At 45.4% G+C, this 24,783-nt stretch overlaps 1 protein-coding gene across 21 annotated transcripts in view; it reads left to right on the forward strand.

Annotated features, from left to right (window-relative positions):
- ZNF618 (zinc finger protein 618) overlaps positions 1 to 24,783 on the forward strand; it is a 114,933-nt gene that overhangs the window by 79,835 nt on the left and 10,315 nt on the right. For 6 of the 21 annotated variants that reach the window (XM_057498946.1, XM_057498947.1, XM_057498944.1 and 3 more), the window contains 4 exons: positions 10,145 to 10,384; positions 13,817 to 13,900; positions 16,028 to 16,072; positions 16,945 to 17,022. In XM_057498946.1, coding sequence (XP_057354929.1) covers positions 10,145 to 10,384; positions 13,817 to 13,900; positions 16,028 to 16,072; positions 16,945 to 17,022 — 447 coding nt within the window. The remainder of the gene's footprint in view (positions 1 to 10,144; positions 10,385 to 13,816; positions 13,901 to 16,027; positions 16,073 to 16,944; positions 17,023 to 24,783) is intronic. The other 15 variants (XM_057498950.1, XM_057498948.1, XM_057498954.1 and 12 more) reach the window with 7 other exon arrangements.

A 24,783-nucleotide genomic window follows, 5' to 3' on the forward strand; every position in this document is an offset into this window, starting at 1 on the left:
TTCAGTGGCCCTGTCCTCACCTCCTGTAAGCCCCTCCAAATCCTGTGGTTCCTGAATCCCCAACCCTAAGCCGGTGCCGTGTGCTGCAGCTTCAGGTTGAACCAGGGCAGGGCCCGACCTAGGCTAGGGGATGGCCATCTAGATGAGACAGCTACCTCTCTGCCCTTTGTGGCACTTAAAAGCCCTGGGTGTTAATCCAAGTGAGTCACAGGCTTGTGTGTGACCTCGGGTGGGCCCTATCCTATGTCTGGCCCCTAATTTCTCCTTCCACCCTGGGCTGGAAGGGAGAAGAGTTCTAAGGGTTCTTTCACAGGGACTTCCTGGCCTTCCATTCTCTTGATACTGTTTATTTCCCAACTCTCCATCTGGATATTGGAGGGGGCTCCATCCTTAGATCCCCAAGTATATGTGCTAGGATGGCATGAGAGATTTAGACTAGATCCAACAGAGGATTGATTCTCTAAGGCTGAAACAGCCTTTCCAGTGGCCTTTGGACCTAGAGATTTGTATGCCCGTGAGTTCTGTGTGGAGTTAGGGGCTGGACTTGATGGTTTATCAGGTGTCACTCAGGACCAGGGCTTAAGGACCCTGGGTGTGGTGAGAATATCTAGAAGGACCTAGGCTGACTCTGGAAGAAATTCTTACAAATGGAGTACTCTCTTTTTGTCTGGCTGCTTTCACTCAGCAAAATGTCTTTAAGACTCATACATGTTGTTGTATATATCAGTTGAATTTTTTTACTGCTGAGCAATATTCAATTGTATGAAAATACCACAGTTTGTTTAGCCGTTTTCGTGTTCATTTGATTTGTTTCCAGTTTCAGGCTATTATGAATAAAGCTGCTATGAAAATGCTTGTACAAAGCTTTTTGTGAGCATATGTGTTCATTTCTCTTGGATAAATACCAAGGACTAGAATTGCTCATAGGGGAGAGTGTGTTTAACTTTTTAGGAACTTAACAAGCCTCTTTCCAAAATGGCTGTAGCATTGTACACTCCCAACAGCCACATACGGGAGCTCCACTTGTTCCGCATTCTTGCCAACATTTGGTGGCCATGGGCTGTTTAATTCTACTGTTCTAGTGAGTGTGTAGTGATATTTCACTGTGGTATTAATTTGCATTTTCCTGATGACTGATGATGTTAAGCACTTTTTCATGCATTTGTTAGCCATCTATATATGTTACTTTGGAAATTATCTATTTAAATCTTTTGCCCATTTTTTTGCTTGGGGTGTATGTCTTTTTATTACTAAGTCGTAAGAGTTCTTCATATATTCTAAATCTAGGTCTTTTATTAGATGTATATATTGGGAATATTTTCTTCTAGTCTCTGGCATTCCTGCTGACTTTCATACAATATCTTTTGCTAAGCCATTGTTTTTTCATTTTGATAAAGTCTATTTTATCTTTTCTCTTCTATGGTTAGTGCTTTGTGGGTCCTACCACAGATATCCTTGCCACCTCAATGTTGTGAGGATATTTTCCTTTATTGTCTTTTGTAAGCTTTTGTATTTAGGTCTGTGATCTTTTCAAGCTCTAACTTTTGTGAATGACATGAGAGGTAGGAATTGAGATTTATTTTGTTCCATAAGAACATCTGGTTTTTCCAACACCATTTGTTGAAAAGATTGTCCTTTCCCTATTACACTGCCTTTGGACCTTTATTGAAAATCATTTGTACATATAATTAAGCTGTGAGTTTATTTCTGTTTCATTGATCTATTTGTTTGTGTTTATGCCAACATGGTCTTATTTACTGGAGTCATAGTGAGTTTTAAATCAGCTACTCTCAGTTTTTCAACTTTGCCCTCTTTTAAGAATATTTGTCAATTCTAGGAACTTTCCTTTTCCATATAATTGTTGGTCCTCTTGCCAATGTCTACAAAAAAAAATCCAACTGGGATTTCATTTAGGATTACCCTAAATCAGTAGAAAAACTGGGGGAGAATAACATCATCATAATATTGGGTCTTCCAATCCATGAACATGGTATATCTCTCCAAATATTTAGGTCTTGTGATTTCTCTCAGCACTTTGTGTCTTCAGAGTATCGGTCTTGCACATATTTCATGAAAGTATAACTATTTTATTTTTTTATTCTACTTTAATTTTTAGTTTTCTAGTCATTTGTTGCTATTACATATAAACGTAATTAATTTTTGTATATTAAATTTGTATCCTGCAGCTTTGCTCAATTCACTTATTCTAATAGGTTTTTTAAATAGATTTCTTAGGATTTTCCTTGTATATACTGATTTTGTCTAATAAAGACAGCTTCTTTATTTCCAATTTGCATTCTTTTTTTTTTTCTTTCCTCACTACACTGATTAGGACCCTCCAGTACAATGTTGTATAGAAGAGCAGATCTCACTTCATTGTACCCAATCATAGGGTTCAGATTTTCATCATTAAGGATCATCCTTTTCATCACTAAGTATTGCGTCAGCTGAAGTAGGTTTTTGTAGCTGCCCTTTTTATCAGTTGAGAATGTTACCTTCAATTCCCGAAATTTTTTATCATAAATTGTTATGTATTTTTTTCCTGTTTATTGAGGTGATTCTATGATTCTTATCTTTTATTCTGGTAATGTGGTACATTGCATGGATTGATTTTTTTGTCTTTGTTCTTTTTTTAAAAATAAGTCACCATGTCTATGCTTTACTAAAGTACATGAAGACTATTAGAAGAGCCAACCATGAAATGAACTGAAGAAGGTTGCAAGGTTGAGATGTTTCTTCTTTGCCGAAAGAATGCCCTTTTTCTTTGAAGCTTCTTTTCTTGGAAAGGCATCTAAATTACTTTAAGATCCAGGGTAGTTTGCAGAGTTATTTGCTTTTAAGAACATATTTTCTGCTCACTTCTATCTAAAATGCCCCAGGATTTTACCTACCTTTTAATAGCACTCCCAATGGGACCCCTACAAGGGCCGGGAACTGCAGTCCTAAGATCAGCAGAGTGCCCCATATTCACTCAGTGGTTTGTTAATGATGGTCATAATCAGGAAAATAAGTATTTCTGGTGAAATTTTCAAAATACCTTTATTGAGGTATATTGTCATGCAACGCAGTCCTGTATTTAAAGTGTATAGTTTGATAAGTTTTGACCTATGTATACTCCCATGAAACTATCAGTGCATTCAAGGTAATGAACACATCCATCACCCTCAAAAGTTTTCTCATGCCCTTTTAGAATCCCTTACCACTTCCCTATCCCCAGGCAAGTACTGATCTGCTTCCTGTTACTATAGATTAGTTTGCATTTTCTAGAATGCTGCATATATTCAGTCTTACCATATATACTCTTTTTTGTGTGTGTATGGAGGGGTTGGCGGGGTGGGGGCGTTTCTGATTTCTTTCACTCATTGTAATTGTTTTAAGATCCATTCATGTTTGCATGTATTAGTAATTCATACCTTTTAATTGATTATAAGTAGTAGTCCATTGTCTAGATATAGCTACCACAGTTACTTTTATTCTCTTATAGTCAGATAGTTGGGTTGTCCCCAGTTTGGAGCTAATATACGTAAAGCTGCTGTGAACATTTGTGTACACATCTTTGTATGGACAAATGCTTTCATTTCTCTTGGTAAGTACCTAGGAGTGGAATGGTTGGAGTGTATAGTAGGTATATATTTAACTTTTAAAGAACAACCAAACTGTTTTCCAAAGTGGGTATGCCATTTTACATCCAAACCAGCAGTGTGCTTTTCTTTTCTTGTGATGTCCTTGTCTAAGTTGCTATCAGAGTATGCTGGCCTTATAGAACAAGTTGCAAAGAGTATTCCCCCAGTATAGAGTCAATTAGGTCAAGTTGGTTAGTAATGTTCAAATCTCTGTGCCTTTTCAGTTTCTTTTTTTTTAATTTGCTTGTTCTATCAACTACTGAGAGAGGTGTTGAAATCCACAACTGTAATTGTGGATATGTTCTCTCCCACTTCAGTCCTGTCAATTTTTGATTAATGTATTTTAAAACTTTGTTTTTAAGTGCACACTCTTAGGATCATTATGTTTTAATAAACTGACCCTTTTAAAATTTGTAGTACCCTTATTTATCTCCATTAATAACCTGTCCTGAAGTCCACTTTATCTGTTATGAATATATTCAGTAACTACAGCTTTCTCAGGACTAGTGTTTGCGTGGTATATCTCTTTCCATCCTTTTTTTAAAATCTATCATGTCTTTATATTTGAAATGTGTACGTATAGTTGACTGTTAACTCCTTTATCCAGTCTGGCAGTCCCTGTCTTTTAAACAAAGTGTTCAATCCATTTACATATAATATAACTTACTGGTGTGGTTGGGTTTAAGTTTACCATCTGGTATTTTTTTCTATTTGTGCCATCTCTTCTTCTTGTTCATTTTTTTTTATGGCCTTCATCAATATTAAGAACTTTAAAAATTTCCCCTGTTAGCTTTCTAGCTATGCCTCTTTTTCTGTAATGGTTAGTCCATGGTTTATTATATAAACCTTTAATGCATTACAATCGACCATGAATTTATATCATAACACATCACACATAATGTAAGAACAGTATACTTACGTTTACTGCCCTCCTGTCCTCTGTGCTTTACTTACTATACACACGCATAAGTTATAAACCTAACAATTACTGTTTGCCTTAGTCAATTACTTGTTAAAGTCATTAAGAAATGAGAAAATGCCTTTCTTTTTTACTTAATTTTTTACTATTTCCTGTATTTTCCTTTGTATAAATATGAATTCTGTTATCATTTTCTTTTATTCCCTGAAGAACTTTCTTGGACATTTCTTACCCTGTAGGTCTATTGGTGAAAGATTCTTTTAACTGAAAATGTTTTTATTTCCCCTTTTCTTTTGAAGGATATTTTCTCTGGTTATGAAATTCTAGGCTGAGATTTTTTTCTTTCAGCTCTTGAAAAATATTCTATCTTCTGGCTTATGTTGTTTCTGATGAGAAGTCAGAGATATTCTGATTGTTATTCTATATGTAATGTATCTCTTCTCTAGGTGCTTTTAAATATTTCTCTGTATTACTCATTTTCAGAAGTTTGATTATGATATATAGTTTTCTTTGTGTTTATCCTGTTTAGGGCTCATTCTACTTCTTGGATTGGGGGCTTATATTTTTCATCAAATCTGGAAAATTTTCAGCCAGTATCTCTGCAAATACTTTTCTTATCCAACCTCTCTTTCCTCGCCTATTGAGACTATATTTTTATATATGTTAGACTGTTTGATGATGCTTATAGATCAACTGAATTTCTGTTGCATTTTTCAGCCTTGATTTACCTCTATGCTTCGATTTAGATATATCTTTTCCTGTGCCCTGTCTTCAAGTTCACTGAAATTTTTTTCTGAAGTGCCCAATCTATTTTATTAGAAAAAAAATCCATCAAGTGAATTTCTCATTTCATGTACCATATTTTTCACCTCTGTAGTTTCCACTTGGTTTCTTTTTACATTATTTCTTTCTTCAGTAGTTCATTTTATCCTTTAAATCTTTGAGCATATTTCTAATAGCTGTTTTAAGGTCCTTGTCTACAAATTCCATCATCCCTGTCATTTCTGTATGTTTCTATTGATTGTCTTTTTTCCCTCTTGATTGTCAGTCACATTTTCCTGCTTCACCTAACAAATCTTTTTTTAGTCTGTACTGCACATTGCAGATATTATGTTGCTGAGTATCTGGATTTTGTTACCTTCCTTTGAAAAGTGATTGTTTGAATGGTGAGAATGGGTGGGATATATGATGCACGAGGAGTCTAATTTGGGAACTCCTCCTCCTGGACTTTAGTCTTAAGAGACCTGGGGAATTTACATATCTGGCCATGATGAAGTAGCTGGTGTGAGACTAACCTCTTCCCTGTCCAACTGTAAAGCTGGACAAAATACATGAAACAACACCTTTCAGACCTTGAACAATATGCATTGCAGGCCTGTGATTCCTGAAAACCTGACGCGAGCCCCAAATCACTCGAGCTCTCTGCCTGGAGGGACCTTCTGGACCAAGCAGTGCATTTACCTATAGATCAGCTTGATACTTCAAAGGTTTATTTTTAAATTGTGTTTAGGGCAGGCCTAAGGTAGTGCTTATCCTAAGGCTAGAGTAATCCTTCTAAAGCATGGCCTTCCTGAGTCTCAACTGAATGCCCTAGGTGGTCAGCACGGTGTCTCCTCTCTATAACCGGAACTCAAATATCTTCTTATCTTGTGCAGCCTCCAGATCCTCAGTCAGCTTGCAGCCTCCAGTAACTGTTGACTCCCAGGCTGTGCAGAGGCTCCCTATGCACAAACCAGTTAGGCATTCAGCCAAAGACTTCAAGGGCCCCCTCTGCACATTTCTGTTGTTCTGTTTTTTGCATAATTCTTTCCTCTTTGTTATTCTGCCCTGCAAATTCAGGCACCTCAGAAGTCCTAAATTTTGATCACTGGCTCCTCAGTTGAGAGAGATGGCAGTGCCTTCTTTGAGCTCTACCTTGGTGCCTTGGACCAGAGGGTCTCTCCAGGCAGAGAGCTGGAGTGATCCAGGGCTCACATAAGGTCTTCAGGGATCACAGGGCTGCACTGCATATTGTTCAAGGTTTGAAAACTGTTGGTTCATGTATTTTGTCCGGCTTTACAGTTGAATAAGGAGGAGGGTTAGTCCCACACCAGTTACTCCATTGTGGCCAGAAGTGTCAACTCTCCAGTTCTCTTTCTGACACTAAAATCCCAAATTAGTCTTCTTGCATCATGTCTCCCACCTGCAGCCTTTGAGCACACTAGTCCCATTTGCCTTGAATGCTTTTTCACCCTCCTTCACTTAGTTAAGATTTCAGGGAGGTCCCCTGATCTTTCTGCCCTCAGCTGCATGGTTAGTTTTCTTGAGTCCTTACATTCTCTGAATTTTTTTGCTCCAGTTTTCAGCTTTACAGAGAGGAGAGGCTGTGGTACTCTCTTATTGCATTTCATGTGTGTTCTTTACAAAGGCAATCAGCCAGTCTGTCTTAAAGTCTTTCTTCCTTTCCTTGTAAGAACTCAGGTAGGAATTCCAGTCTGATAACATTCCTTGTAAGGTCAACAGATGGAGCACCTGTCATCTGGAATGAGCTAGGAGCCTGGGAAGTTCATCCTGTGCCAACCCTGACCTGCTCTGTGACCGTGGAGTGGTGCCTGTACCTCTCTGAGTGTCTGTGTCCCCCATCTGCTTAATATATACCCTTGGGACCAATGGGAGGCAACATGTGAGATGGCTTCTCATGTCCTATCTTGGTTGTCCCATCTTGGATGTGCTCTGCTTGCTCTGGTTCTGAGTTTTACCCTTCTAGCCATTCATGCATTGATTCCTTAATTCCTTATTATCTATTAAGCATTTCCTATGTGTCAGGGAATGTGCCAGACACTGAATGCATGGTTGGGCCAAGCTGGCAGAGTCCCTGCCCTCTCAGAGCATACAGGCAAATGGGGATACTAGGCACTGATTGAAAGACCACACCACATGTCATTATTAATGGTGATCAGTTCTTGGAAGGGAAGAAGAGAGGGGACTGAAAGATAAATGACCAGGTGAGGCATCAGGGAAGGCTGCCAGAGGAAGAAATCTGTAAGTGGAGGGATGTAGGACCAGCAGCAGTTATCCAGGCAAAAACTGGAGAGAAGAATATTCCAGGCAGAGGAAATAGCATGTGTAAAGGCCACAAAGCTTGAGGAAAAGAGGGTATCGTAGAATGTGAGGGAGAAAGGGGGTGAACAAGTCCCAGGCTGGGGTGGCTGAAGCAGACAGGTGGTACTGTAGGTTTATTATATCATATGCATCGTGGGTGTCCCTGAGCTCCCTGCCACAGGGAAGGAGGGGGCTCTCCCACATGGAATGCCAGGATTTTGAAAGTGGTAATTGTAGATCATAGAAAAGTCTGATCCATAGGGTCATCTAGAAACCATTCTGCAGGAAGAGACTGAGGCCTGAGAGAAAAAGCTGTGTGCTCAATTTATTGCTCAGAAATGCGATCACTTGTGCCCAGGTCCCCAGGATGTGTGGGTTAGTGCCAAAGGGGGCGACTGCATGGCCCTATGCAAGGACCTCCTCGAGTAGCTGGTAGGTTTGAGCCCTTACCCCATCCTGGCCTTGACTTTCTGTGTGGCTGTAAACTTAGTAACCATTCTGGGCCTTGGTTTCCTTATCCAAAAAATAATAATAATATCAGAAGTCACTGCTTAATTTAGAAGAGTAATTTGCCATTCAGAGTGCTTCTGTGGCTTTTTGGAACCCTCACAAAATCCCCATGAGGTGAGTAGTGCAGAGATGGGTGTCCCACATTTATTAGTGGACAGAGGGCAACAGATGGGGAACTAAGTGCAGAGGGGGAAGGGAAGAGTCCGCAACAGCAGAGGCCAAAAACAGCAGGCCTGGAGGTGGGTTCAGTTTGCCCCACGCGCAGAGCCAGCTCCTTTACAGTGACCACCAGCCCTGCTGCGGGGAGACAGTGGAGAAACCAGAGATGGGACACCACATGCCCACCACGGAGTTTGATGTGTAGGCTTATTCTGTGGCTGAAACATTTTGGAAATGATGAGACGAGCTATCCTTCTGGTTGGACCCAGCAGCCTCCGGGGTCCTTGGCCCTGAAAGGGAGGGAGGTGGAGTAGGGAGGAGCGTACACAAGGATCTTTCTCCACCCAGACCTCTCCAGTTCCTGATTCAGAAAGCGAGAATCCAGAAAACGGGGGTTGAAACCGTGAGGGACAGCCATCCCCTCTGCAGACTGAGGCCTTGGGGGCTCCTCCTGGGGCTCAGGCGGGCCAGATTAGGGCTTAAAGGGGGGCCAGGACCAAAGGGTTCCCCGGCTCCTGGCACCAGGCACCCCTGTGGGTGCAGGAAGGGGTAACCTCCAGAGGGGCGGGGCAGCCCGCGTCCTCTGAGCCGGCCTCAGTGTCTCGGCGTGGGGGACAAAACACTGCAGAGTACGTTCCCGTGTGACCTTGGCAAGGCCCCGCCTCCTACTTCTCTGGGCCTGGGCTCCCCATCTGGGCCAGCAGCGGGCAGAGGCGGAGGGTCAGGGAGTTCCTTTTAGTTTTGGTCTGAAAGCCGTGGTTGGAGTATCTGTGCCCTGAAGGACACTGTCCTGGGAGCAGGGCCATGATGAGGCCCCTCCTCTGCCCCCCAGAGACAGGGGAGCAGTGCCAGGGTCCATCTCCAGTTCCGAGCCCCTGCTAGACTCTAGGTCAGGATGTTACCAATTCCTGGGGGTCCTGTGGCCCCCTGGTCAGCACTGAGGGTCCCTTCCCTTGCTGCCATGTCCTCTTCTTGCCTTCAGGGAAGAGAGTTGCAGGTGGATGTGAAGACCCCTGGCCCTCCTCTTTCATTCTGAACCTGGTTGCATGGCCAGGTGCAAGGTTTGCCGCCACTGGTCATTATGGCTCTGGCAGTGTGAATGTGGCCAACTGGTGCCCACCCAAGACCCCAGAGTGGAGACCATTTGGGTGTCAGCCCCCAGGTCTCAGGGACCCCAGCTTCTTTAGAGAATTCAGATGAGGGAGGCAGGAGGTCTGGGAAACAGTGACGCAGGCTGCCCAAACACCAACCAGGGAAAACTGCTTCACTTACTCCAGTGAAGATTCAGGAGTGTGTTAAGAACTATCCTGAGAGCAATAATTTCCAGTCAGTGCCCGAGGAGCACCATAGAGCCCCTCCCCCTAAAGCCTTGGGGCAACACCAGGCCCCTCTGCTTTTCTACCCCCTGGCACGTCTCTGCCTCTCTGCTTGCTATCATTACTTCTCAGCTAGCCTGCCTTGGAAGGAAACGAGGCTTAGGGGCTAACATTCTAGAAAATGCGCTTGGGCCTTGGCTAATGAGTTCAGGCGACCCAAGCCTAGGTCACAGGCTGAGTTCTTAGACGCTCAGAACCTGGGTTGGTCAAGGGCTGTGGGTTACCCATGCAGTGGGCTGGTAGGTGGCCTCCAGGAAATGCCGCGTGTTAGCTGGCTGTCAGGCTTCCCTCAAGGAGAATCTGGAGAAGGTTCTAGATTTCCAGACTTTCTTGGGCTCCAGGTAGGAGCAAGAGCCTTTAGTCTCTGTGGACTGAGAAGAGGTGTGGACCCTCGTGCATGGGCGTCTGTGGCCTGAGAGGCCACTTACTCAGCCAGCTCTGAGGGCCCACGGGGACTGAGAGCGTGACCCTCTCAGGTGCTGCCCCCGGGTGGGAGCCACCGGATGATCCAGACACGGGCTCTGAGTGTTCACATCCAGAGGTCTCCCCAACTCCACGCTTCGTGGCAGCGAAGACCCAGACGAACCAGTCGGGGAAAAAAGCTCCGGCCTCCGTGGTCCGATGCGCCGCCCTCTTACACCGCACCCCTCCAGCCACCCAAACCCAGACGTTCCGCACTCCAAACTCGGGATCTCCGGCGAGCAAGGCAACCGCAGGTACCAATGGCCTCTGTTACCCTGCACTTCCTCCACTCCCCGCCCTTCTCCTCACCTGCCACAGCTGTGCCTGGGGTCATTGTTCCCTTGCAAGAGCGAGAGTGGAGGCCTTATAGTTCTCTGGGGTGAATGTGGGTCCCAGCTATGGTTCCAGCTGCCTCTCTTTCCGTGGTGACCCACACCACCTGTCTGAGTCTAGGTTTTCTTACCTAAGTCAGAGGGGTTTGTGCAAGATGGTTTGTAAACAATTTTTTTTAAGCAGGAGATAACTTTTTCCCAAGTTACAGCCTGAGGAATTTAAAATTTAAAAATATTACTTGCCAACATTTGAAGATTAGGAGATTTTATGTGAAACTTTTGATTTCTAGCTGACATTGAAAAGTCAGATCTGTCAGGCCTGGGCCCACTTTCCTGCAGGGCAACAATTGGCATGGGCTGAGCCACAGCTGCCTGCTTTAATAGAGCACGTGCTATTCAGTTTTCTGCAGTCCCCACCACTCCCTCCTGCCTCCCCAACACAGTGGCCACGTGGCAGGTGTCATTTGTCATCGTGATCACACTGTTGTCTGTCTTACATCCAGCCAGCTCATTCATTACATCACCTGCCTGGACCCTCGTGGCATGAATTTGCATCCTGATCTTTCAGAAAACCTGATCTAAAAACTCATTTCTGTGAAGAGCTGCTCTGCACAAAGCAGAGTGGTTGACCAGGAGCTCTGTTCTCTTAGCCTCCCCCACCTCGTATTGCCTGTGAAACCCTCCATGAGCCGTAGCTCCAAGTGTTTTTGAGTCCATGCACAAAGGGGCTCTGGCTCCAGATGGGTGAACAGTCAGTGAAAAGTTCATAGCAGCCACATCCCCCAGGGAAACTGGTAAGACATACTGGGTGCTGAGTATCAGCTGTCAGGAGCCCCGATTCATACCTTGATGGAATGAGCAGTGGGCTGCCTGCCTGGATACATGGGATGTGGGGTAGGATGATGATGTGGTCCTTCTGGTACCATGGGTCTTCCAGTTGTCCTCAAGAGGCCCAAAGCCATCCATTAAATATATAGGTGATCAAAGTGAGACCTCAGTTAAGGGAGGCAGAAGACTGGACCAGAGACACAGCCAAGTGACTAGCTGTGTGTGTCTTTACTCTTTGCTTCGTTTTGGCTAATTCCGGGCAGGGATGTGATTCGTAAAAATGTCTGAAGATATGTGTATTGTGCTTGGAGCTCCCGAAAGGAGAGTAAATAGTTAATCAATCTTGAAGGTAATTGTTTTTCAGGTACTATACTGGGAAAAGCCAATAGCCTTTGTATTTTTGCAAGAGTTGTCATAAATGAATTAGAAACAGACTGGTCATCACAGGCTCCTTGGTGGTAGATAGTGGCTCAACCAAATAATGGAATCGGGGCTTTCAAATCTTGCTTTTACTCTGGATTTTGTAGTTGAGAGTTTTTACCTCTACAATTTCTACAGAACACTGTGTGCAAGGGTTCTGTGGTCTGTGGCAGCTCTTGGACCTCACTGTCTCAGAGTAAGCATCCAGAAAGCTGCAGGGCATGCCTCTGGCAGCTTTTAAGTGACCTGGAAGACTTATACCCAGGTTGTGGTCCCACCTGGGTTTGCCAGCTGAGCAGGGCAGAGGACCCCGGGTTGTGAGCAGAGCCGTCTGTTGGAGCGGGAAGTTGCCGGTGGGCTGTACGAGAGCGGGCAGCTCTCCCTGGGGCTAGGCTGGGACTTCCCCCAGGCACCACCCTCCAGTTTTCAGCCAGAGATGTTTGTGGCAAGGATAGTGGTTCAAAATTGGCACTGTCAGCTGAGCAAGAGGGGACCAATTGTAAGTTATGCTAAATTATACCAATATCTTGGTTAGGCCGCAGGGAAATCCTCGACGGATGGGTATGCATTGCATGCACGAGGATTCAGGTGGAGAAAGGAATTACTTCCCTACCCCAGACCTTCCAGTGCCTGGTGCGCCTAGTAGGTGCTCAGTAATGAGAGTTGTGTGTCTCTCCCCCACCCCACATGACTGTTTTCCCTGGACAAAGAATTGAAGGGCTTTCTTTGCCAATTTATGGTCAGTCTCTTGGTGAGAAGATGTGTAGCTCTCAGCCCAGGTATTTTACAGACACATTTTGAAGAGAGGCTCTTCCTAGAGATGTGCTCAACAGGCTCTGAGAAGGAGGCTATGTCTGGAGGTGTCGCTGGGGTTGGGACATGGGCCACTGAGCAGGGCCTGTAGGAGCCCCCCTGGGCTCCCTATCCCATCTCCCCAACAATCATCCAGAACCCCAGGCTGCACAGTCTGCACAATTGTCCTTCTGGAGTCAGGGGGACTGGGTGACAGTGGCATTTCCTAAAGTGTGTTCCCAGGATTACCATTTTTAAGGGATAGTAAGAAATCTGGTATTTTAAATATGGGCTTCAGTGGCCAAATATATTTAGGAAGATTGGGTTAAATAAAGCTAAATGAGTCTCTTCACAGTCGCATCTCAGAGTCTTTGATATCCTTTTCAAGTTGTTTCCCCTCAAAAATGGGACGGGATGGGCTGCTCTTCCCAAATTCACTGGTTCCCAGAAGCCTTCATCTCTGGGAAAAGCCAGCATCCCCACTGGGCCACGAGCAACTCAGAAAAGCCAAGTTACCTTTCACCTCGATATTCTGTCTTGGTACCTTCTGTGGGTGGTGGGTGTTCTTCCATCTGGTTGGTCCCTATCTCTGCACTCTGCTGTTTCCAGACAGCACCTAGGAGAGGGTGAGTCACTCAGGAAGGTGCCATCTGTAGCGGAGACACTTGCCCTGGACTGGTGCCTGGCGCACCTAGTAGGTGCTCAGTAATGAGAGTCGTGTGTCTCTCATTTGACCAGACCTCACGTGGTCTTTGGCCACCCAAGGATGCCATCCCTGCCGCCCAGTAACACCCAGCTTGTGGTGCCCTGCTGGAGCCACCAACGGGACACAGTCTGTCATCCTCGCTGCTCATCTGTGGGGACTGTGGCAGCAGAATCTGGCAGAGGGTGTAAGTGGGTGACAGGTCCAAGGTACTTAGTGTCACAAATGTGGCTCCCCAGGAGCCAAAGAGGGGAGACGCAGGCCCATTTGCCATCTGCTCCCTCAGCTGGGTTTCATCTGTGTGTGCTCAGACAGGTCACACACATGCCCCATTCTGGGACCTCCACTCTCTCCTGGCGCATCTCTTGGGATCTTGACAAGATATGGGCAACTCATGTGAGCCTGTGGAGCCTGGGTGGCATGTTTGGGGGCCTGGAGCCCCTCACTGTGTGAGCTCCCCAGCATAAAGTCCTGGGCAGTCCCCATCCCAGGGCCAGGGCAGTTCAGAGGTACCCCAGCCTCTAGGCCACCTGTGCCCTGCCCTTCCCATGGCCCTAATAGTACTAACCAGTCACCATCGTTTTCTCTTGCTCTCTCCTGTCCCCACCCAGCAGAAAGCGCTTTCAGCCGGAGAATAGAAGGCAAAGCACAAAACCACTTTGAAGAGACGAATAGCAGCTCCCAGAACTCCAGCGGTGAGTGTGTCCCTGCCAGCCATCCTGTGCCATGGCCTCTGTTCACACCTACCTGCAGCGGGCGCTGTGGGCTGCAGTCTTCCTGGTGCATGATGGTATTGCAGAGAGGCTGGGAGCCAAGAACTAGAAGGCCAGGGTTAGGTGGCACCTGGAGGGGCCTTTTCTTCCAAGGACATCCCTCTGGGCCTCAGGGGCATCTTGGGACTATGGCTCCTCTTTTTCTCTTCCCCATGGAGAGAGGGACACCCTCTCCCCATAGCCTGCACCATCGACTCAGATGGCCCAGGAAGATTAGGCCTGAGAGAGCCATTGCTGTGATTTTTGGGTCAGCGTCACAGCCACTTTCCTTCCAGGAGAGGCAAAGAAGGTACAGCAGAGAGAGCTTTGGCCTAAGAGCTAGAGCCCCGAGTTCTAGCCTCACTTTGGACCAGGGGCCATGCAAAGGTTCCCTTCCTGCCCGGACCAGCCCCGACCAGCCCCCACCAGCCCAAGATTTGCCTGAGGTTCCGGGTGGTGTTTTGGTGCCCCCTGGTGGCTGCCTTCTGCAGGACTGCGGCGGAGCCCTAGAGCGCCTTAAACAGAGCAGCCAATGGCCCCTCTCCCCGGGGCCAGCCTGGTGAGGCCAGCCTGGTTGGTGGTGGGCCAGGGCTGGGCACGAGCAACGAGCTGGTCTGCACAGTGGTGGCCAGGGCAGGATGGGGAAAGAATTCTGATTTTGGTTACATTAAGGTAAGGCACCCACTCACTTTCTGCAAAGTTAGGGTTTCATTCAGCAAATCAGGTACTGGCCTGTGCTGGGCAGGCACTTCTTGAGTGTAGATAATAATGCACACAGTTTGACCATCCTTCAGGGGCTTTGTGACATAGCCAGGAGCACAGACTTAAATGTAGAGGCTCCTCTATAGCAATCTGAGCTCCAGCTTCTGTCTACAGCCAGAGTGTGAACCAGCCCCATCACCTATGAGCCAGTGCCCTGGGCTAGCCTCTTAATATCTCCTTCACTGTCAAGAGAGGCCAGTGTACATATCCCTGCGTGGTGGTGAACAGTCAGCAAGTGCCCTGAGTGGATTACACACTTGCACAGTAGCGTGTTCTGGTGGTTATTGTTTCAAGTAAGCCGAGTGCTTTGGTGAGTAAGTGTGGGGAGGAAGGACTGAGATGTGCTGTGGTCACCCCGAGAATGTTGGCATGATCTTAAGCCTAAAGAGCATACCAACTTTCCAAGCTGCTTCACCCTTCTGAAAAGTGTAGCCTCCCAGCCGCCACAAGAGGTGGCCTTAAAAGTGAGGCAGTCATTTGCCCAAGGCTGCAGAAGAATAAGGAGCAGAGCCAGGTCTGGGCTTCAGTCTCCTGGGGAGCTTCTGCTTTCAGCCAGCCGGCTGCACCCCTCTGCCTCTCCTTCCTCCAAAGCTGATAATCACCATTGGGAATGGTGGCATAAAGAGCTGCTGCCGCCAGCAGACACCATTTATTGAGCGCTTACTATGTGCCTGGCATATGTTCAGAGCTGTATGTGTCTCACCTGTTTTCATTCTTACCACAGCCACTGGGGGAGGGCAGTCAGTGTTATTGTTAGCCCCACTTTTTAAATGAGGAAACTGAGGCTCAGGAGAGGTCTATTGTTGCCCCAGGTCCCCAGCTTGTAAGTGGTGGAGCCAGGATGCCCAGCCTGGTCCATCTGGCCCCACTCTGGTGCCTACTGAGTTTTTGGCTCACCTGACAACTGCAGGAAACGCCGGGGAAGTTCCAGCAAGCCGGAGCCGTCACAGCGCAGCCTCGCCTTGGCTGTTCTGGTGCTTGGTGCCAGTACTCGCATCCTGGTGCCAGGACCTCGATGCAGCTCCCAGCTCCCTGTCCTGAAGTGGGCAGCCACGCATGGACATTTTCTCATTAGTGCACGGTGGGCTCACTCTTTGACAGTTGAGGGTGTCCTAGAGGGATGGCCTTGGCTGATGTTACCCTGCTCCGTGCACCAGCCCCACCCCAGAATGTGAGCCTGGCTCTCAGATGCTCCCCCTCCTCTGAGAACCCCATCTGGCTCACTACTTACTAAGAATGGAAATAATGACAGTCATCTCAGAGCACCAGAGCTAGAAGAGACTTAGCTAAACTGTTTCTCTTTTGCAGAAACTGCAAGTCCCCTGATTTCCAATCCTTTCCCTCTCCTACAGAGTAAGTGATGGTCCCATCGGGGGGCTGGAGAGGGCAAGGCAGGGCAGGAAATGAACTCAGCCGGCCGCATGCTCAGGGCCTCTCCAGAGCATCTGCCCTTAGGCTGCCCTCCCAGGCGGATGGAGCGGTTTGGACGGGGCAGAGCCACCCCAGCCCTGGACGGACCACAGACCTCCCACCGCTGCTCACTGGGGCAGCCGCATGACACCGCTTCTGAGCCGCACCTCAGCCACCCTCTTCTCTTTCTTACTCTTCTCTGCATCCTTCTTTCTTCTTCCTCCCATTTGTCCCCATGCTGGGAGCCGACCTGAGTGTGGGAATGCAGGGATGACCGCCGAAGGGCTCTCTGAGTCAGAGAGCTGCACCCCTGCGTGTGCTGTCCTACCCCCCACCCACCTCTCCTCTTCCCTTTTCTCATCTTGTCCTGGTTGCTTGTGCTTTTCCATGGCTTTATCCACTTCTCACCCTTATTTCTTGTTTCTTTCCCCCTCCCTTTACTGCCCTGTACGTCTGGTACCTTCTTTTTGGTTCATTCCATACATTCATTCAGCAAACAGTGACATAGGTGCTTCCACAGGCAGAGACACGGACTGTGGGGCAATCAGACGTGGTCTCTGCTCCAAGAGGGTGGTTGATCCAGCAATGCTGTCCCCTCACCCACCCCCCCAGTGCCCAGAACAGTGCCTGGCACGCAGTAAGCACTCAATAAATGGCAGCCTGGTTGAATCAGAGGGCCTCATTATCTGCACGCCTTCCTTTCTCCTTCACTAGTTAGTGACCAGCACCCAGAGCCACAGTGTGTTTGGGTTCCCAGTTCCAAGGTGTCTGGGGTCTTCTGCCCCTGATATGGTGGCTTCATTTCCCCCTCCCAGAACCCTACACCTGCGGCGCCTGTGGGATCCAGTTCCAGTTCTACAACAACCTGTTGGAGCACATGCAGTCCCACGCAGGTAAGGGGCCCAGTGTCCCCACTCCCTGCCCCCTCCTCGCCCTCAGATCCTGCAAATGGCATTGAGGGCCCGCACAGCCTAAGGCCCCTGCAGAAGGCCATTCTTTCCCAGGACATGGCATCTGCCCTCAGTGGGGTCTGTGCCGGCGTCACGGTGGGCAGCTGGCTGGTGGGAGCACAGTCAGAGAGGGAGATGGACTGAAAAAGGCTTCTGGAAGGCTGTGGCTCCTGTGCTGAGCCTCAAGACCACATGGGGGCTGCCTGGGGAGGAGAAGCCAAGGTGGAAACTGAGTGAGACCCAGGTGAGCAGAGGCAGCAGATGAGCATGGGAAAGCGGCAGCCTAGGCCAGCCTGGGCCTAAGCCCCATTGTAAGTCCCTAAGTACCCCACTGTAGCACTCTGTCCCTCAAAGCAGCTGTCCTCCAACATGGGCAGGCCTCGGTAACCTGGGGGGCAGGATCAAACACAGATTTCTAGGTCCTACCCTGGATTCCTGATTCAGTACATCTAGGCTGGGGCCTGGGATCTGATTCCTGACAAGTCCTTAGGCCGGCCCCTGCTGCTAGTCTGGGGACCACATTGGGAGACCCCACTGTGAAGCTTCAGGCTAGTAGTCTGCTGTCTACACAGCCTTTTTAGCCACTGCCCTGCCATCTTCCCACCTCGCACTGTCAGCTCCCTTGCTGTAGACCACCCCACTTCCACTGATACCTCCAGTTGGCTTTGCCACAGTAGCCCCCCCTTCTGATCTAACTCTCTGTTTTGCTCAGGGAAACACTATTTGCTGTAACAAAAAGTCCTGAATTCTCAATGGTTTTAACATAATCACTTATTTCTCCAAATCACATCACAGCCTAATGCAAGTGGCCTGGTTGGGTGGCCTTCCACTCTGTGACTCAGGGGCCCAGGCTTCTTGCTTCATGGGCTCTGTCCTCCCCTGGGTCTTTGAAGTCCTCTCTCTCTGGTTGGTTGGCAGGAAGAGAGGCCCATTTCCTTCCTTACCACTTTCAGCCACCAATGACATATCATATCTGCTCAAATTCCAGGGGCAGGAAGCATGCCCAGAGCTACTGTCCAGGGACAGCCCGACACTCTGCAGAGGGCAGCAGGAATATGGGGAAGGCAGCTAGCTGTTCCTGCCACACCTCCCCCAGAGCAGCCCTCTGGGCAATGGAAGTTATGTGAGCTAATGCCTGACACGTGTGGTGGTTCAGTATTGGAGGCTGCTGCTCTTTCTACTGTTGCAATTGCTATTGTTTGTATTGCTTTTAGGTTTACAAAGCGTTCATATAACCTCCCAGGTCTGGCCCGACTAGCGGAGGGTTGTACAGGACCAGTCTCTCTTTTAGGTTAGGAGTTGTGGTGTTGGTGTGAGCTCTCACCATTGGTTTGTCCATTCATTCGTTAGTCAGCTCATTTTATTGGGTATCTGCTGTACACTAAACACTCATTCAGGTGCTCTTTTGGGGGAGCCTGTTATTTTTCCCAATGAACTTGTTAAATGCAGGATAGAGCTGGATTGGCAACCCAGACAAGTGAGTTCCATGCTCTGCTCGGCCTCCGTGCTATGTAACCTCAGACAGGAAACTCCCCCTCTCTTTAGCATCTCTGTCTCAAAAACAAGGGCAGGCAAACCTGTGATCTCCTCCTACCAAGCATCCATCTTCAAGCACCTCCCACTTGCCTTTACCATCAACCGTCCTGCACCAGGAAAGGCCTTGAAAGCCCACTCAAGGCACTTAGATTTGACCCTGTGGGAACCAGTGGCGGCAGCTGGAAGGTTGCTCGGGAATCAGTGCCTGAGCAACCGCTTGGACCAGAGACTCCATGGCCCAGCCCAGGAAACCCCAACCCTCCTCTGTCCCTCTGCCAGCTTCTGGAAGCTAAGGCTAATTAGAGAAGAGTCTAGGTGCCAGAGCTGAGCTTCTGTATCCCTCAGGCAGTTGGGTGGAGGCCATTAGCATGCAAATCAAGGCTGGGGTTGGGGCCGCCCCTCCACCTTGCAAACATCAGGAGTTTCCAACAACAAGCTTTGGGGTGCTTTGTTCTGGTTCAGCGTAGGGAGAGAATGCCTCCCTGGCAATCCAGTGCAAAGCCAGGCTGAATCCCAGCCAGGCTGAGTTGGGATTAAAGGATTGACTCCATAGAGAGAAATTAAGCATCACGATCTGCACTGTTCACAGTGCTGCTGATAAGGGGGATCAGCCTTGAATAACACCAAATCTCATTAAGAAGCTGCTGAATGGCAACGGTAATTCCCGCTAATAAACTTCCTTTCTGTACCACAGGAAAACTTGCCTAGGCTCAGGTGACAGTTCAAGAGCATGTGTTGGCAGTAGTAATACTGAAGATGGCTAACATTTAGTAAGCAATTACTTTGTGTCAGGCACGTGTATTTCATCAGCTCTCCTGAACAAGCCTTTTAACTAGCTGACATTACCATCCCCATTGTGCAGATGAAGAAAAGCAGATTCAGAGAACATCATCACTGGTCCAAAGTTGCACAGCATAAAAGGTAGCCAACATCTTTTGAGCTCTTACTTGGTGCCAAGCCATATTTTAAGAATTTTATACCTACTTGCTCATTTAATCCTCAGAACATCCCTATGAGTTCAGTGCCCATATTAGCTCCACTTTATAGATAATAAAATTGAGGCATCAAATGGCTACTTGGTCAAGGCAGTGCAGACAGTGTCAGAGCAGGGTTCTGACCAGGATTCCCACCCTGCCAGTGAACTCCAGAGCCTGGGGGCTCAACAACCACCCTCTTCAGCTGGGTAGATGGGGTAGGGGGGGGGTAGGTGGGAGGGGCAGGCTCCCTCAGGCTCTTGTTAAAATACAGTCTTTATAATAAACTATAAAGCACAAAGTGTGGGGGGCGGGGGGGCAGGCTTTCCCAGATGGCAAGGAGCTGGGCAATTGGAATTTTAGGATTTTGCAATGGCTACACCTCATTTATAATCCCTTGGAGCCCCTCCACCTTTCTGAGCCTCAGCCTTCTACTCTGTAAAGTGGGCCAGTCAGTGCTTCCGCAGGCTGGGTGATGGTTCTGGTGCTGGAGAAGACATTTGTGAAGTACTGGGGACTGTGGTACATTCTAAGATAAGACTGAACAGCGGCCATTGTCTTTCTTCCCATCCTCTGCCAGGAGCACTGACTTCCTCTTGCTCTCCAGCATGTACCCCAGCTTTGCGTCCAGGCCTTTACAGATGTGTGTGAGTGCACACATACGTGCGTATCTGTGGTACAACTGAGCAAACCTCATTTTCAGTTCACGCTATAAATCAAGCCTTTTCACAGAGCATTTACCGAGTACCTCACCCGTTTGAGGGTATCTGTGGGATATGGGGAGAAACATTCTTTTAATCACCCAATCCTAGACATTATCTGATGCTAGGTTGAGTAATCTCCTTTGCAAGTGCCACAGAAAGGCAGAGGAAGAAGGAATCACCCTGCAGTTTGCCCAGCCTCAGCATTTTGGAGAGAGGAGGGGAAACGGAGAGTTAAAGTGACTAACTCAAGGTCAACACCCCACAGCCATGGCAGAGCCAAGTTCAAAGCCAGGGCTTTCAGATTTCTGTACTCTAGTGGAGAACGCCTACAAGAACAGCTGCTGATTCCCATGTTAAAACTTGCGTTTCCCCCTTTTAAATGTAAGGTCTGTTCATTAAAAGAAATTCGGAAAATGCAGAGAAGTTAGAAAATGAAACGTCAGCCATAATCTCCCCACTCAAAGCTAACCACTGTTAGTTACACTTTTAGGGATTTCTTTTCAGGCATTTAAAAAATTGGATTTATTGAAAAGGTTTATATAAATAAAATTGGCTGATTTTAAGAGTACAATTTGATGGGTTTTGACAAGTGCATAGTCACTTAATCATCATCACAATCAAAACAGGTAACATTACTCTCAACCCAAAAAGGTCCCTCCTCGCACCTTTGTAGCCAGTCCCTTCCCCAACCCAAGCCCTGGTAACTGCTCTGGGCTTTCTCCCACGGTAGTTTTGCTTTTACTGGAATTTTATATAAATGGAATGATAGGGTATTTAGTCTTTTGTGTCTGGCTTCTTTCATTTAGCGTACTTTCAAGATTCATCCATGTTCTGTGTTATTGGCCATTGCTTTTTTTGTGAATAGTATACCACTGTTGGGGTCTACCGCAATTTGTTTATCCGTCAACCAGTTGTTGGACATTTAGGAGACATCTGGTTTAAGACTATTGTGAGTAAACCTGCCATGAACATTCATGTCCGTTCTTGTGTAGACATAGGCTTTTTAACTCTCTTGGGTGTATACCCAGGAATGGAAGTGCTGGGTCTTATGGGAACTCTGTATTTAACCATTTGAGGGATTGCCAGACTGTTTCCTGAAATGAAAATTTTTACATTCCCACCGACAGTGTGTGAGGGGTCTGATTTCTGCACATTCTCGGTGACACTTACTATCATCTGACTTCTTGATTTATAGCCATCCTCGTGTGCATGATGTGGTATTTCATTGTGATTTTGATTTGCATATTCCTGGTGACTAATGATGTTTTCCTGTGTTTATCGGCCATTTGAATATCTTTGCCTGTTTTTTTATTTGGGTTTTTTTGTCTCTTAATTGATGGTGAGTATTCTTTACATTATAGATACAAGAGCGCTATAGATGCATGATTTGCAAATATTTTCTCCCATTCTGTGGGCTTTTTACTGTCTTGATGCTGCCCTTTGATACACAAAAGTTTTTAATTTTGAAGAAGTCCATTTATCTACTTTTTCTTTCATAATACGTGCTTTTGGTGTCATATCTAAGAAACCATTGCCTACCCCAAGGTCATGAAGACCTAACTTGTGTTTTCTTATTAGACTTTATAGTTTTAGTTCTTACATTTATGTCTGTATTTCATTTCGAGTTTTTGTATGTGGTGTGAAGGGTCCAACTTGATTCTTTTGCATGTGGATATCCAGTTGTCCCAGTACCATTTTTTGAAAAGTCTATTCTTACTCTCATTGAATTGTCCTGGCACCCTTGTTGAAAATCAGTAGGAGGGTTTCTTTCTGGAGTGTATGTTGTGTTCCCTAGATCTGTATGTCTGCCTTTGTGCTAGTATCACATTGTCCTGGTTGCTATATGGCTTTGTAGTAGTTTTGAAATCACAAAGTGTGAGCCCTCCACTTTTCTTTTTCAAGTTTGTTCTGGCTATTCAGCATCTGTTAGATTTCCACATGAATTTTAGGATCAACTTGTCAGATTTTGTTCAGATGCCAGCAGGGATTTTGATAGAGATTGTGTTGAATCTGCGTCATTTGGGGAGTATCACCATTTTAACAATGTTAAGTGTAACAATCCATGAACATGGAACATCTTTCCATTTATGTAAGTCTTTGAGTTCTTTCAACAGTGTGTTTGGTTTTCAGTGTACAAATCTTACACTTCTTTTGTAATTTATCCCTAAGCATTTTATTCTTTTGGACACTATTATAAATGGAATTTAAAAAATTTTTTGGAGTGTTCATTTGCTAGTGTAGAGAAATACTATTGATTTTTTTCATATACATTGATCTTATTTCCTGTAACCTTGCTGAGCTCTTTTTTTAGTTCTAATAGTTGTGTATGAGGGGGGGTTCCATAGGATTTTGTATGTACACAATCATGTCATCTGCAAATAGAGATAATTTGACTCCTGTTCCAATCTGGATGCCCTTTTTTTCTTTGTTTTTGTTTTATTTTTTGTTTGATGGCCCTGGGTAGAACCTCTAATACATGTTTTTAAAAAAGAGGTAAGAGTGGACATTCTTGCCTTATTCTTGATTATGAGGAACACCTTCACTGTTTAACCATTACCTGTGATATTAGTGTGGGTTTTTCACAGATGCCCTTTATCAGGTTGTAAAAATTCCCCTCGATTTGTGGTTTGTTGAGCTTGTTTATCATGAACGGGTATTGGATTTTGTCAAATGCTTCTGCATCTGTTGACGAGATTGTGCTGTTTTTGTCCTTTACCTTGGTTTTTGTTTGTTGAACCAACCTTGTATTCCTGGAATAAATCCCATTTATTCATCATGTATAATCTGTTTTTGTGTATTGCTGGGTTTGGCCTTCTGTATTTTATTGAGGATGTTTGTGTCTATCTTCATAAAGGATAATAGATCCTTGTCTTGTAATTTCTTTGTCTGATTTTGGTATCAGAATGCTATTTGCCTCATAAAATGAATTGAAAAGTGTTCCTTTTCTGTTTTGGGGGAGAATTTGTAAGGAGTTCCTTTAACATAATAGAATTCGTCAGAGAAACCATCTGAATCTGGACTTTGTTTTCTTTCTTTTGGGGGGAAGTGTTTTGAGTATCAATTCAATCTTTTTCTATAGGTCTATCCAGATTTTTTGTTTCTTGAATCAGTTTTGGTAGTTTATGTCTTTGTAAGAATTTTTCTATTCCATCCAGATCATCTCATTTGTTGGAATACTATTGTTCATAGTAGTTTCTTCTAATCCTTTTTATTTCTATCAAGTCAGGGAACTGAAGGTTTTTTTAGATGCCCTTCATGAGGTGGAGGAGGTTTCCTTCTCTTCCTAGTTCACTGAGAGTTTGTGTCATGGGTGGGTATTGAATTTTGTCACATTTTAATGTGCATTTATATCCATGGATATAATTTTTCTTCTTTTTTTCACTTACTGTAAGGAATTATACTGATTGTTTTTCTATTTTTAACTACCACCACCTCACACCCACTTAGTCAAAATGTATTCTTTTTATATATTGCTATATTTAGTTTGCTTATATTTGTTAAGGATTTTTGTGTTTATGTTTATGAGGGATATTGGTCTGTAGTTTCTATTCTTGTAATGTTTTTCTCTAGTTTTGGGTCAGGATAATGCTAGCCACATAAAATAAACTGGGAGATATTCTTTCCTCTTCTGTTTTCTGGAAGTATTTGTATAGAATTTGTATTATTCTTCCTTAAATGTGTGGTCATATTCACCAGTGAACCCATATGGGAATTTTCTCTGTGGGAGGTTATTTAACTATGAACTCAATTTCTTTAATAGATATGGGACTATTTTAGGTTACCTATTACTTCTGGAGTGAACTTGGATACTTTGTGTCTTATAGAGTATTTGTTTACCTCACTTAAATGGTTGACTTTATGGGTATCAAGTTCATAATCATTATTTTACTTTTTTTATTAAAGTATCATTAATATACAATTTTATGAAGGTTTCACATGACAACATTGTGGTTTTGACATTCACCCATATTATCTAGTCCTCACCCCTCCTACCCGTTGCAGTCAATGTCTATCAGCGTAGTAAGATGTCATGGCATCATTACTGTTCATAATCATTTTTAATCCCTTTAATACCTGTAGCATCTGTAATGATGTCCCCTTTCATTCCTGATACCAATAATTTGTGGCTTCTTTTTCTTTTCTTTTTTTTTTTTTTAATCTTTCTGGTTAGAGGTTTTTCAATCTTACTGATTTCTACAAAGAAACACCTTTTAGTTTAATTGATTTTTCTCTATTGTGTTTATCCATTTCTGGTTTCATTCACTTCTCCATCATTTCATTTCTTCTGCTTACTTTAGACTCAAATTACTCTTACTCTTTAGGTCTCTTAGGGTGGAAGCTTGTAACACTGATTTTAAACCTTTCTTCTTTTCTAATATAATTATTTAATGCTATAAATAAGCTCTGCTTTAGATGTATCATACAGATTTTGAAATGTTATCTTCTAACGGGTAGTTCAAAACATTGTCTAATTTCCATTAATATGTCTT

The sequence above is a fragment of the Manis pentadactyla genome, chromosome 3 (assembly GCF_030020395.1).
Source record: "Manis pentadactyla isolate mManPen7 chromosome 3, mManPen7.hap1, whole genome shotgun sequence".
In the NCBI taxonomy this organism is placed as follows: domain Eukaryota; kingdom Metazoa; phylum Chordata; class Mammalia; order Pholidota; family Manidae; genus Manis; species Manis pentadactyla.